This window comes from Trachurus japonicus, chromosome 6, assembly GCF_045865225.1.
Source record: "Trachurus japonicus isolate A0001 chromosome 6, Traja_1.0".
NCBI lineage: Eukaryota > Metazoa > Chordata > Actinopteri > Carangiformes > Carangidae > Trachurus > Trachurus japonicus.
The window spans coordinates 6,322,142-6,337,356 of record NC_140912.1 but is presented as its reverse complement, the minus strand read 5'-3'; the positions used below and the strand labels follow the sequence as shown (position 1 = coordinate 6,337,356).

General features: G+C 40.9%; 1 protein-coding gene across 10 annotated transcripts in view; it reads left to right on the top strand.

Annotated features, from left to right (window-relative positions):
• LOC146985495 (unconventional myosin-IXAa-like) overlaps nt 1-15,215 on the top strand; it is a 194,301-nt gene that overhangs the window by 99,392 nt on the left and 79,694 nt on the right. For all 10 annotated transcript variants that reach the window (XM_085778498.1, XM_085778497.1, XM_085778496.1 and 7 more), the window contains exon 6: nt 9,064-9,117. In XM_085778498.1, coding sequence (XP_085634624.1) covers nt 9,064-9,117 — 54 coding nt within the window. The remainder of the gene's footprint in view (nt 1-9,063; nt 9,118-15,215) is intronic.

Below are 15,215 nucleotides of genomic sequence, written 5' to 3'. Positions count from 1 at the left end.
TGTATTGTTTGGCTTCATTTTCAAAAATAAGAAAAAGTGGATTTTGATTAGTGTAACGACATTTATGAATGTGCCATTTGGCTAATTGTATAATAAGATTGATGATATAGTATTGTTTTTCTTTAGAAGATGGATTGTCAGTGAAGCCAAACAATACATGTTCAAAGCACAGGGAAAAAAAGAGGTTCAATCGAAAAACAACAAATCAGGTTACAAATATCTTCCCATAATTTAGTTGAGAAGGGCAAGACCAAAATAAATGAAAAACATCTTCAGGGTGTCCTACACAGAAAAGAGCAGTTTAAATCTATATCTTTTTTAAATCGTTGTAAAAAAACTTTGATGGGTAAACTCTGTGGATTATTTAAAAGATACTTCTTTTACCTTATTATTAACTATTATATCTAGCAGGTAAATTCCAGATTTTTTTCCAATTAAGGTTATTAACAAAGTTATTCCAATAAGCTATTACATATGGAGTTGATACGACTTCTTTCTGAAATAAAGAGCGTATATTACGGTTACTATTGCGTGTCGAGGAGAAACAAATTTGGCCTATATCTAATTTGGTTGGATCAAAGGGCAAGAGCGTTGGGTTTTGTACTAATGTACTTTCTAAATAACATAATTGCTCCAGAAGGGATTGCATTTATGACAATATTAAATTCACTAATAGGAACAGGGATTCTATATTTTAGGATAAATTCTTGATATGAAAATAATGATCCGCTTGAGTTAAACAAAACTGATGAAACCAAAAGTATGTTGTGCATAAACCAATGGGGGTAAAATAAGGATTTGTTTTCTATATATAATGTCTCTATTATTCCATATGTAGTATCTATGTGGGGGAAAAATTATGTTTATAGATTAATGACCAGGAGAGAAGCATCTGTTTTGGTGGAAGTTGGATAGTTTTAAGGGGATTTTTACAATATTGTAATTACAAAATTAAAAGGAAATTTAAGCCTCCTAATTTAGAGAAAATAAAGTTTGGTATGAAGTTCCAAATTGAAGAGGGTTTCTTGAGGAATTGTTTTAGCCAATTAATTTTAAATGTATTATTCAAAGTGTGAAAATCTAAGACGTTAAGACCGCCCTTATCATATGAATTCATTATTACTGATTTCTTTATGTAATGGTTTTTGTTTCGCCATACAAAGTTAAATAACATCTTGTCAATGTTTTTTGAGATCTTTTTATTAACATCAAGAGATAAAGCAGCATATGTAAGACGGGATAATCCCTCAGCTTTGGTCAGCAAAATTCTGCCTCTCAATGACAAATCTCTCTGCAGCCATTGATTTAATTTTTTCTGGGTTTTATCAATAATTAAATTAAAATTTTTGATCGCATCTGGCTTCCTTATCCTTAGTAATGACAATACCTAAGTAAGTAATAGAGTCTTTTACAGGTATATTACTTATGGAAGGGATATTACAGGATTTAAGAGCAAGCAATTCACATTTCTTTACATTCAAGCAAAGTCGGACGCAATAGAGAAAGTACTTATCAAATCAATGGCTAAAGGTATCTGAGAGCTATCTTTTAAGAATAAGGTTGTATCATCAGCCAGTTGGCTGATGATAACTTCGTTGCCCGCCATAGAGATACCTTTTAATGGACTAAGCTTTAATGGCGTCGGTGAGTAACTGCGTACATAGGAGAAAAAGGTAAGGGATATAGGGCATCCCTGCCTGACCCCGCGTTTGAGGAAGAAACGGGGAGAAGTTCCAGCATGCAATTTGATTGAGCAGTTTCCATTTGTATACATTGTTTTAATGGCACTGCTAAAGTACGAACCAAAACCAAATTTTTTTAGGGCATGAAATATAAAATTTATGTTCGATTGTATCGAAAGCCTTGTAGAAATCTAAAAAAAGAATGAAACTTTCATCAAGGCATAAGTCTGAATAATCAATTAAATCAAGCACTAATCTGACATTGTTAGAAATATGTCTATTTCTCATGAAGCCGGATTGAGTTTCATCAATTATACAGTCTAAAAACAAATTTAATTCTTTTAGCAAAAATCAACGGGGTTAATTTATAGTTCATTATTTAGCAAAAATCAGATGTGTCTTTATTTAGAAACAGATTGGACCAATTTGTCAATAAAAGTTTCTTTCTTTGTTTTGGTTTTGTATAGATAAGGCTTGGTTAAGGTAGGAGGAAGCGATTCATTTCTTATACATTTCTGAGACAAGACCTAAGAGGAAAGGTGCAAGCTGTTTAGAAAAGGCTTTTATAAAATTCAGAAGTAATACCATCTGTGCCTGGAGATTTATTAAGTTTGAGGTGTTCAATGGCCAATAAAACTTCCTGTAGTGTTAGTGGTTTGTCACAAGATTCCTATTAAGTCAATCTATCAATAGATTTTGTTTCTGTATGAGACCCTAAAAATTTGACAGGTAGATTCTTCACAGTATTTGGATTTCATATAATTTGGTATAAAAATCTGAGCAATATTTAGCTATTTTACGGGGGTCATCTATAATGTCTCCATCAATATTTAATTTTTTGTATAGTGTTATTTTTAGCATAAAATTTTTCAAGTCTGAAAATGTAAGCAGTATTCTGCTCCCTTCCTCTAGCCACCTTCTTCTACTTCTCACACAAAGGCCCCTTCAGCTTTCAATTTATAAATGTCATCCAATTTGTTTTGTAAACTAATTAAACGTTGAGAATCATTTTCAGTTAGATTTACATTAATTTTTTGCGTTATTGATGTAATTTCTGAGATTAGAGTTTCTTCTTCAGCTTTTTTGGCCTTAGCAATCGAACTTCCATATGTTCTCAAGAATTTTGATAATTCGAATTTTAAAAGTTCCCAATTACTACAAAATTATTTTCTAATAAAGATTTTTTGCCAAAAGCGTTCAATTAATTGATTGGACAGTTTTAGACACAGTGTCATGTTTTAGAATAGAGCTGTTCAGTTTCCAATATGAACTTCTATGGTGAATATTAGGATTAAGAGAGATTTGTATTGAAATTGCTTTGTGGTCTGTTAAAGGAGTAGTGAGGATATTGACATTGATAATATTACTATCAAAACAGTTCGAAATCAACCAAAAGTCTATGCGGATAAGCTAGAACATGTTTTTATTGCTCCAAGTATATGAACCTCACACCAGGATTTTTTTTCTCTCCATATATCAATTAAATTGAATTTATGCATAAATTGTATTAAATTGGAGGCCATATAATAATTGGATCGCGGAGGCCACCTATCTTGAAGACCATCCAGAGCAATGTTAAAGTCCCCCCCCCATCACTATCATTCCGTTTGGATATTTAGAAAGCCAATGTAAGAGGCGAGATTCTAACACATCAAGCAATATATCGTTTTCACCCTTCGAATTGTACCCATACAAGTTAACTAGCAAAATTACAGTATCATTGATATTAATAATCAAAATAAAGAAATGTCCTTTAGGATCACCTCTGAGTGTAAAATGTCCCCGTTAAAGGAGTTCTTCAAAATAGCAGCGCCTGCTGATCTTTCTGAGCCATGTGATACCAAATATCATTACCCCACTGTGCTTTCCATAATTGTGCATCATTCTTAACTGAATGCGTCTCTTGAAAAAAAGAAAAATCAGTTTTTTGCTGTTTTGCAAATAGAAATAAAGCTTTTCGTTTGATATTCTGTCTTAGCCCCCTGGCGTTAAGAGAAAAAAAACAGAAAAAGACAATGTAACAAAAAGTACTAGAACAAGTACTATAAAAGGTAAAGGTCTTAAGTACTGGGAAAATATAGGGAACAGTCTCTATCCCTTAATAAAATAGAACAGGAATACTGTATAATCCAGTGTTAAACAATCTCCATATGAGGTAGATAATATCAGTAGTAAGAGGCTTCATTTTTCCAGTTTTTAAATGATAGAAAAAGGTAAATGTTAAGGGGGAAAAACTGAAAAGAAAAAAAAAAACCTTTCAATTACAAAAAGCACGTTTTACATTCCTAATTTCTTTCCTTGTCCCCCATCATTGTAATAATAAGCCATTGTCTGTCATATTGTCTTGAATTTAGAGATAGATCTTCAGCATCCCCTAGCAGATTTCTTGGTGGAACACACGAACAGTCACAAGTTTAAGCAATAATGCAATAGGGTGATGATCACACAAAAAATAATAAACAACTTGGAGAGCATCGTGAACAGTCTTGTGTGTGAGATGTAAGAGTAGGGGATGATGTATGCTTGTTTTGTTCCGTTTTTTTTTTTTTTTTTTTTTAAGTGTGGGGAGCCGCACCAGTGGGAGAAGTGGTCATCTGGGTTCGATCAAGTTGTTCTGGATGTACCTCTTTTCCATCAATGATGACACGGGTAACCTGCAATATGAGCCTTCTTTCCTTCTTTCTTTGCAGCTTCAATCATGGGCCACAACTTGTTTCGCAATGCTTTGTCATCAGCAGTTAAATCTTCAGCGAACCTCAGCTTATTGTTTTTGAGGTATTCACTTTTTGCTGTTCTCCACAGAAGGTCTCTTGTAGATATATTTGTGAAGCGGATGATGGTGGTCCTGGGTCTGTTTGGCATCCCTTGGTGTTTCCCTAGGCGTGGGACAATGTCAATATCATCTGCAATTTTTTGCTGAGAGCCAGGTATCACAGCACAGCAGATGTTGATAACCTTGGTCTTGATATCCTCCGGATTGTCTTCAGGGATACCATGGAGTCTGAGGTTCCATCTCCGACCATATCTTTCAGCCTCGTTGACCTTGAGTTGCAGGTCTGCTATTTGCTGTTCATGGCTTTCATTGGCAGTTTTGACTTTTTTCATATCAGTCTTTAGTGACTCAACTTCTGCAAAGGCGAAATCAACTGACTTTTTCAGGGCATCAATACTCACTGCGTTCCTGGTGATCATGCCTTCCAAGTTATCTGCACGCACATTAATTGCTGCGACAATGTTCACCTGCAAGTCTGCTAGAGACATCTCAGCCTTTTGTTTTTTTTCTTTTGGCTTAACTGGTGTGTCAGGGGCAGATACAGGCAAAGGAATGAGGTCAGCGTCTTGGTTGCAAGCGTGAGTTTCAGAATGTCATAGTCGTGGTCCACGTTGGCTGAGGTCAGCAGTAAAAAGCCGAAGAGCTTGCTGGTGTCTTGTGAATATTTAATGGTACTCCGAAAACCATACCTTCGTTGTGGACTGGAGGTTCTTTGTCTTTGCGTTTCTTTCCTTGTTCGTTTTGCGTCATGTTGACGGAGGTAACGTTAGCTCCACACACAGTAGCAATGTAGCTTCTTTTCTTTTTAGCTTAGCAGAGTTTGTGTGTTCCGGTCGGCAAAAAGGGGAATTAACTTCTTATTAGCTGAAAGACGAGTATTAGAAAAGCTGGGAGATTGTTTACACGCTGTCCGTAGCTGTCTAGAGCGTCATTCTAAGAGTTGCAGGATAAAGGCAAGGGATAGAGGTCCGAAAAACTGCTCAGCCATTGAAACATGCGTCTGCCACGGTCGCCATCTTGCGCCACCCTCAGTTGGCAGCAGATGTGTGGAGGATTCAACCCCCCCACCCACCCCCACCCCTCTCGTATGGAAGCTCACTGGGGAGGCAACAAAAAAAACATGTTCTTTTGTTCATCTCTTCTGGCTTCCCCCAAAAAAGTAACATTTTTTTTATTTTTATTTCTCCGTCCTTCCTTTAATCCCCACGACAACAAAGCCCCGCCTCTTCCTCCTCCTCCTCCTCCTCCTCCTCCTCCGCCGCTGGCTGGCTGGCTGTTACTATGCAGCTCTGTTTCCATGGCAACAGCAGGAATCAGGAGTTAATCTGGCGCTGGCTTTCTCTCGTGCAGAGGGCGCCGATGGTCGTGTGCGTTTGTGTCAGTGTGTGTGTGTGTTGCTGACACACACACACACACACACACACTGACACACATACACATGCTCCTCACACAAACAGTGTCACAAAAGAGCAGAAACGATTATCCATATTTATCTGTGTGTCTGTTCCTCAGCCATGGACCCTCACCTGAGCACTGACTCGAGTGTGTAACGTGAGTGTGTAATCAGGAGTGTGTTAAAGACAACACAAAAACAGTTTGACAGTGTGAGTGTGTTGTGTGTGTGGTGATCCTACCGCTCCACTCAGCTTTGTTGTGTCTTCTCATCCTCATCATTCTTTTAATGTCATTTTGAACCACAGCAGCCAGTCAATTAGTTTTTTCTTTGGGGGGGGGGGGCTTTAATTGGGGGGAATCAAACAGGGGCCGCTGCAGTGAGAACTATAGCCTCTCTACTGCGGTATTCGACGCCCCACATGCTCATTAGGACGAGGATTATTAGGACTAATCTGTTAATGCTAATGATGCATTTGACACGTTTACATGTTCCTTTATAATCTGTTTCATGAATAAACCTTGTTTACATGATTCTGTCAATTATCTTTAAAGGGATAGTTCAACATTTTGGCAAATTTTCCTATTGCCATAACCCCTTTAGTCATAAGGGTTGGTGAATTAGCTTTAATTATCGGTGCAAGCTGTTTTTAGATCAGTGGGGCAGAGACGCAAGCTGCTCAGCTAACGTAACGGTGGGCAAAGGTACTTTCGTTATTCCCTCATCAAACTCATCAAATACACAATCCAACAACTCTAAAACACTCTTGTGGACAAGTTGTGACCTGCACATTCACCACACTATGAGATAATCATGTAACATTACAAGACAGAGTTGTTTTAGAGGCAGTTTGCTTCATGTGATGTAATGTTACATTTATACAATATTATCTCATAGCGTGGTGAATGTGCAGGTCACAACTTGTCCACGAGAGTGTTTTAGAGTTGTTGGATTGTGTATTTAGTTTGATGAGGGAAAGGCGAAATTACCATTCGCCTCCATTGCGTTAGCTGAGCAGCTCATGTCTCTGCCCTGTGGATCTCAAAACAACATACACCGACAATTAAAGGTAATTCAATTACTGCTATGAGTATAGGGATTATGGCAATAGGCAAAATTGCCAAAATGTTGAACTATTGCTTTAAGTATTTTTGGGGGCTTTATGCCTTTAATTGTAGAGATAGACAGGAAATGGGGAGGCAGAGAGAGGGGGGATGACATGCAGCATCTTCAGGTCTTGGTTTGTTTTCAAAACCTCTGGTGGTGGTGACGGTAATTCACCCGTCGAACGTTGTTTGACAACCATTAAACAAAGAAAAAGGTTTGTTTACATCACCATGACGTCCCAGTGGCTCAGAGCGGAGCTACAAGGAGCTGCTCATCCTGGACTCTACTCTCTCCTTCCAGTCACACAGCAAGAATATCACAGAATACAGTTTAAGACCGCCTTCTTCCACCTCAAACACATCACCAGACTCCGCCCCTCACCCTCACACTCATCCACACCAGATTACTACAGCAGGCTCCTGTTCTGGTGCCGTACAAAGCCCTGGACGGGCTCCAGCACTCACACACACACCAAGCACATCACCCCCCCCTCATCCCCCTCCATTGGCTCCGGTACCTGTCCGACCTTCTCCACCAACACACTTCATCCCGGACCCTGCTGCTGTCCTCTGATACCGGTCTGCTCTCCACCCCCCGTTCCAGACTAGCGACCCCTCACTGACAGAGACTGTGTCCGAAATCACTCACTCATTCCCTCCTCCCTACTCACTATATAGTGAATTATATAGTGGACTATATAGTGAACTCACTGGTCAAATGAAAAACACTTTCGGACACTACTCCGCCGCACAATCAATTACGTATTACGTTGGGTAATTAAAACGTTCCGACCGCGGTAACGGCAATCCGTGACCGCAATGCATGATGGGATATCTTGCTCCGGTTAGTGACCATCGGATGTTCACTACATTTCACGGTGAATTGTGGGATAGATTCAGTCACTATATAGTGAACATTAATAATGACTAAACATTCAGACACCACTACAAAATGGCCTGGTCACTATATAGAGAGTAGGGGGGATTTCGGACACAGCCAGAGCCTTCTGTGTGGGGACCAGTGTTGGGCACGTTACTTTGAAAAAATAATTTGTTATAGTTACTTTCCCCAAAAAAGTAACTGAGTTAGTAACAGAGTTCCTAAATGGAAAGGAAAGTAACTACTGCGTTACTTCTTTATAAAATGCTCAAATATGTCAAATTCCTTGGACTTCCCTCCCTAACCCCCGTTTATCTAACTACTGCACCAACAAACTCAGTATTCCTCCACACAGGCAGGCTGTGAGACGCGCTGTATCACTCCGCCTATCAGCTGTTTAGATCAGCGGCGTGTGGAAGAGGCGGAGTGATACAGAGCATCGCGTAGCCTGCTTGTGTGGAGGGATACTGAGGTTGGTTGCGTTGGTTAGTTCCAGATAAACAGCTTTTTCTGACCAGTTGATGGACTGAAAAAAAATGTGTCGATAACGTCCCACACTTAAATGGTGTATTATTTTCTGATGGGACTTCTTGAGTGAAGTAACAGCGTGACGGCACATTTTATTGTCATAACGGCGTTGTACTGTAACAGAGGAAACAGTAACTTTTTTGATTTCTCGTTACTGAAAAAAGTAGCGCCTTCATTTTAAACGCTGTTATTCCCATCACTGGTGGGGACCCCCACTCTTTCTGCATGGCTTTTTCAGCCCCGGTCGGTTTGATGGCACCTGTAGTTTCCACGGTTACAGCAACAGCAAACATTTGTTAAGCAGCTTTGTCAGAAGAACAACCGCTACATCTTTTTACATTGACACCAAACAACCTTTTTCTAATTATAAAGAGGAAGCTGGTTAAAAATGAGAGCGTCAGCTGCTGCTGAAATGAGATTTTTACAGAACTAATACAAAAGGAGCTTCTTCTGTAGCGTAGGAAGGAACCAGACGCTGATGAAGATGGCGTGGTGTCTGAGCTCATCATGGATTGAGTTATTGCAGCTCTGAAGATGTGTGTGTCTGTTTGTGTGCGTGTGTGTGTGTGTGAGGATTGCTAAGGTTTTCCTCCCATATTAACAGCATGTGTTTGTGTAATCTCTCTCAGTCTCTTCAAAGTGTGCGTATTGCTGTGTGTGTAACCGATGCCTCTTTAACCCCCGCTCTGCCTTGCTTCCAGATGACAAAGAAATCGCACAAACTCCACTGGGACAATTACTATGAGAGCGAGCTGGTCAGTATCACGTGGACGACAAAAGCTGTTTGTTGTGCGTCTGTGCTCATGGGTGTGTCGTGGTCCTCGGTGGTGGTTCGGTGCCCGGTCTTGGCCTTGTTCTGTCTCTGCTGTCCACACACATCTGCTTCCACTGAACTGGACTAGAGATGGCGGCGACCCGGCCTGACCTCAGCTGCTCTGCTCTATGAAACACTGCCTCCTTATAGCGTTTAAAGGGATTCCTTCATGTCATGGTTTTACTGTATTTAGTGTTTTTACTTCCCAGTTTCTCTCTAGAACAAAGACACCAGCTCATTACTAAAGGTTATTTACTATATGTTTTGAAAATGAATCAGAGACTGGAGCTCTTACACTCCTCCTTTCTCTTTGAAACCAAGACACATTACAACACTGCAGTACACACTGATAAGCCAGATAACAACATAAAGGAATTCCTTTAAACTGGATTTTGGCTGCTGGGAAATGGGTGATGCTTTCAAATCTGGGAACCACCATCTTTAAAGGGAAGGTTCAGGATTTCACCTTTACTTCACGTCAAGTCAACTTTGTGTCTACAGCACATTTATACAAAGCTTAGGCTGCCCACTGTCCAGTGCAAAGGGCATTAGAGTAAGTACAAGTTAAAGGGATAGTTCAGATTTTTTGAAGTGGGGTTGTATGAGCTTCAAATGCCCATTAAGGACACTAGATGCAGTAGAAAGGTCTCTGCTCCCCCCACTGAGAAACACTGGTGCATCGTGCTGCACCGAGACACTGCATCCTGTTGTCAATAAGGGACCATTAATCAGTGTATTTTCACCACCTACGAGAAGTCTCAAAATAATACACCAATTCAAGAGTTCGATCTAAAGTAAAGATTTACAACGCATCAGCGGGTCGGAAAAAAGTTTGTTTATCTAGAACTACCCAACTCACTCAGTACTCCTCAGTACTCCTCCACACAGGCAGGCTCCGCGACGTGCTGTATCACTCCGCCTATCAGCTGTTTGGATCAGCGGTGTGTGGAAGAGGAGGAGTGATACAGCATGTCGCAGAAATCATACTCTTGAACTGGTGTATTATTTTGAGATGGGACTTCTCGTATGCGGCGAAAATACACTGATTAATGGTCCCTCATTGACAACAGTGTACTGCCTGTGTCTCGGTGCAGCGCGATGCACCAGTGTTTCTCAGTGGGGGAGAGCAGAGACCTTTCTTTTTTTAAAGTATATTTTTTGGGCTTTTAATGCCTTTAATTGACAGCACAGTGGAGAGAGAGACAGGAAATGGGAAGTAGAGAAGGGGGGAATGACATGCAGGAAAGGGCTGCCCGATGCGGGATTCGAACTGGGGCCGCCTGCAGTGAGGACTATAGCCTCAACATGGAGCGGTAGCTCTACCAAGTGAGCTAAACGCCGTCCCAGAGCAGAGACCTTTCTACTGCATCTGGTGTACTTAATGGGCATTTTTAGCTCCACTTCAAAAAAGCTGAACTATCCCTTTAAACAAATGTGTAGAATAAGTCAAAGAAAACATTACTTGATATTTATTATGTAAAGCATAGTAACCATAGTGCAGAGGACAAACAGGTATGCTGTTAAATTTAAGGTCAGAGGAGGAGGAGGAGGGAGCAGGAAATGTTATCATTTCTGTGGATTATGACAAATAAGAAGAAGTTTGTGATGTGGAGCCGAAGAGAGATCGTTTCTATTTGAAAACACTGTTGAGCCGTGTGGACGGAGGCTCAGTAGGAGAGAGCGTTAGACTGCTTATAAAAATAAAATATCTCAGGAAAAATCTTTTTAAAAAAGGAAACAAGGAAACCAATAGTACGTAATTAATAGTAAGTTCTAGTTTTAAAGAAAGCAAAATAATTTCCTGCGCTGTGTTTATTCAGTGAGAACATTTCACTTGTGCTCAACAAGCCTCACATCCTGCAACTTCCCTCTGAGTGTGTGGTCTATTGTGTGTGTGCAAGTGTGTGTGTGTGTTTGCTGTCTCACTGGTCCTCCTTTGTGCTTGCCTCCTGTCTTGCCAGCCTTCACCTGCAGTGAGTAATGTTTGGTCAGTGGGATTTGTTGTGTGTGGTTAAGAGATTCAGAACGTCCTAATGGGGGATTATGTTACTTTGACTTTGCAGATGAACTAACACTTGACACTAGAGTGGGTCAGAGTAAATACAGCTCATCTGTTACACTCACTGTATTCCCCTCTTGACTTCGTCTCTTTGTCTTTTACTGTTTTCAAACGGGTCTTTAATTCAGGACAGGTTTTCTGAGGACATTTTGCTTAAGTCAAATTCATCTAGTTACAGAAAAAATATCCCACAAAAATCTTTTCAGTAATAAAAACTGACCTCTTGTCGGATCAAACAATGTGGTTTTTTGAAAAGCTGGAACCAATTTGGATTCAGAAGAGCAGAATTGGCAAATTAAGAATCTGGGAGAAGATAGTAGTAAACCATAGCTTTCAGCAGTAACTCCGGCCCTGTCAGTCACACGCTGCATCTTGTTTGTGTAACTCATACATTAATAGAAATCTAGCAAAGATTATCTGTTTCCCAAATTATGTTGTGAAACTAAGTGAGTTTGAGGATGACTGACTTTACCTGCCTCCAAGATGGATGGAGAAAAGGAAAAGGGAAGGTGAAAACTCCAGCTACAGCTATAAGAATATAAATCATATTTTTATTATGTGGGATGATCCTGACGAAGGCCACAAGTCAAAACGTGGTGGTCTGTCATTAATACTGACAGTGTGGTTGCCAGGTTTGATACTGTGGAGCCAAAACCTAAAATTGGAAACACGTGCTACAACTGAAACCGCTGCATAAATAGACGCATAGTTCTGCGAACTGTGATCTCTGGTGTAAATGAGAAGTGCAGTAGGTGTATTGAAGCACGTTGGGTAGGAGCAGGCCTGCTGCTTCCTCAGTCACCAGGCTCAACTAGACCAGGGCCTGCCTTGATTCCTCCGTACTTGACTGTTTTCTATGCCACCAGCTTTAATTTGAATTTGCGATTAATAAATGACATATTTTTTCATGTTGAATTGGTTATTTTATCCTCTACTGTATTTCAGTCGTTCCTAACATATTTTTGTCACATCACATGAGCTCATAGATTAAAGGTCCAGTGTGTAATAATTTGCAAGGTTTATTGGCAAAATCTGAAAATACTCATAGATTAAAGAAGAAAAAAATAGAAGAAAAAAGAAAGATTAAAGGTCCAGTGTGTAATAAAGGTTTATTGGCAAAATCTGAATTAATATAGTTGTGTAAGTGTATAATTGCTATAAAATAAAAGTAGCCTTATTATATATACATATACCAAGGGTGTTGCTTTAGAGAGTGTGGCCATCTTGCACCACCATGGGAGGGGTGAGTGTGAGCTAACGAGTGAGCGCTGCAAACTAGAAACTGAACGCTACGTGTAGATATCACGGTTCATTTTACACACTGGACCTTTAATACAGCTTATGTACTGCATGTGTCTACTTCTTGGCATAGCAAACTTTCCAGCTCACCTTTACAAATGAAGCAGTGCAGTCCTCCTTCCTAAATGCTGAACTGTTTCTTTAGTTCTTGTGAACACTTGGAGCTCCTCACATTTCTGTCTTCCACAACCGCCCTCTTACTGACACACTCTCTCTCTCTCTCTCTCTCTCTCTCGGGTCAGTCAATGACCTCATCGGTCTGTGACCTCCACTGTGCAAGGAGATGATGTCACCCCCTCCAGACACACACACACAGAAACTCAGCGGCCCTTGACAGCTGTCTGAACATCTGACCGACTCTTTCGGCCTATTTAACCTCTGACCTCCACCATTGGTCAATGTGGGTGGGGGGGTGGGGGGGCACACACACACACAAACACAAACACACACACTGCAGTGAATACTGACACTCAGCTCTTTGAGCAGTGACTGAAGTGTATACAACTTCCAGATGCAACGTCTGGAGCTGAAAATAGAAAACAAAAACAAAAACAAGTATGAGTCTGAAGATCCCAAAGACCAAACATTGTGTGGTGTGCAGTCAGGTGTGTGGTGCTGTGGCTCGCTGGCTGTGGGCTTGCATTTTGATTTTGTTGTTGTTGGGGTGTCTTTGGTTTCTGGTTGTGTTGAATGTCTGGTGATGGAGTGGCATGCTGGTGTTTGATCAGGTTTTTATAGTCATGGGTAAGTAACAGCAAAGTGCACGTAACTTCTAAGCAGATCCATGAGGGATCTGTTAAAGGCTCCATGTGCAGAGCTTCAGGAGTGAGTCTGCACCAGGAGTGTTGCAACTGGCATACAATTACAATTTCAAATTCTGATGTGAGGGGAACAGATTGTATCTTAATCATCCCTTTACTGCACTTTTTTTTCTTTCTTAATACCAATAGCTAAGGTTTTGGTTTCTGACCAAAGTATTCCCTCGCAAATGATCTCTTTATTTTCTCAACTTCCTTCAACATATCACATTGTGCCGCTTGGCGCTGAGGTCGAACATACCCGACAATTTGAAAACCGGCTTTTCCCGGGTTCTCGCCGTAGCTCACCAAGCCTCAAAACCTCCTTTGTTGCAATTGGAGAAGTTTTCTGGAGAAATCACCGCCTCTCGCTGGCTCCGCGGCTCCTGGCGAGTTGTGAGCCAAAGAGGAAAACAATGGAGCAGCAGAGGAGGAGTGGTGGATGTTCAAGTGTAGAACAGGCAGACCCAGTGTGGATTATGGGTTCCTGTGTCTTCTCTAGCCGGCCGCTCTCTCTGGTATGTGCTAATTACAGCCTGAAGAGAAGCTCGCTGCCGGAGCAGAGACATGCTGACCCGACCAGAGGGCTCCAAGAGACGCGCACACACACACACACACACACACACACATAGAATCAACGTATCCACACACATCCTCTCTCTCTAACCCCTTATTTAACACCAGTGCTCACTCATTTAGTATCTCCGTCACACCACAGCAACACTCATTCATTCATAAGCTCACAACAGACCGGTGTATGATTCGGGCGTCTCACAGGAATGCTCTCCTGTGTCGGCTCAGCAGGGTTTCCCTCAGAGAGAGTGAACCGAGGTGATTCACATCTGTGTAACTGGAATAACCCCCAGAAAATGATCTGTTTTTAGTGGCATGCTGCTTTAATTAATTACTTCAAAGTGAATTGACTGGATTGATTAATGGTTGTCATCTGCCGAGCTGACTCAGATGATCATGTCTTGTCTCCTGTGATCAATTTAGTTTCTACACGGTGGCCTGAACGGTGATGTAACCAATTAGATACGTGACCTCTGCTGTGAGACGTACGTACATGTAGCTGCCTGAAGTTTAACCCATGACTTGACTTGACTTTTCCCCATTTGGATAAAATCCATGGAAACATGCAACGCGACTCACATCTCAATAAACAGCTCGTAGACCTTTTTACAAAGATGTTCCACCCTCGTGTTTCACCTTCTTCTTGGATGAGAGGTGAAACTCAAGTTCAGCTGAATCCAAGGAAACAGTGCAGATAATCCGCCAGTCACACTGCGCAGAAAGGAAAGGTGTAGAGCTGTTTCAGAAGAATTACCAAGAGTTTTCAAATGGTCTGAAAAGAAAGAATAAATCTTAAAAACAGAAAATTAAAATTGCATTAAATCTGGTGAAAGGTACACAGAGACTTGTTAAAGGGATAGTTCAACATTTTGGCGATTTGGCCCATTGCCATAATCGCTATAGTCATAGCAGTAGGTTCCTTACCTTTATTTGTTGGTGCAAACTATTTTTAGAACGGCGGAGCAGAGCCGTGAGCTGCTCAGAGCTACGCTACGGAGGCTAATGGGATTTCTTGGTTTCCCTCATCAAATACACAATCCAACAACTCCAAAATGCTCTGGTGGACAAGTTGTGACCTGCACATTCACCACACTATGAGATAATAACACAACGTTACCAGACAGAGTTGTTTTCGAGGTCAATTCAGAGTCTGCTTGCTGAAAAACTGTCCCTGAAGGCAACGCGCATCAGCGGTTTTACATGAATTTACCTCTAAAACAACAACAACTCTATCGTTCCGTTATTATCTCATAGCGTGGTGAATGTGCAGCTCACAACTTGTCCACCAGAGCGTTGTGGAGTTGTTGGATT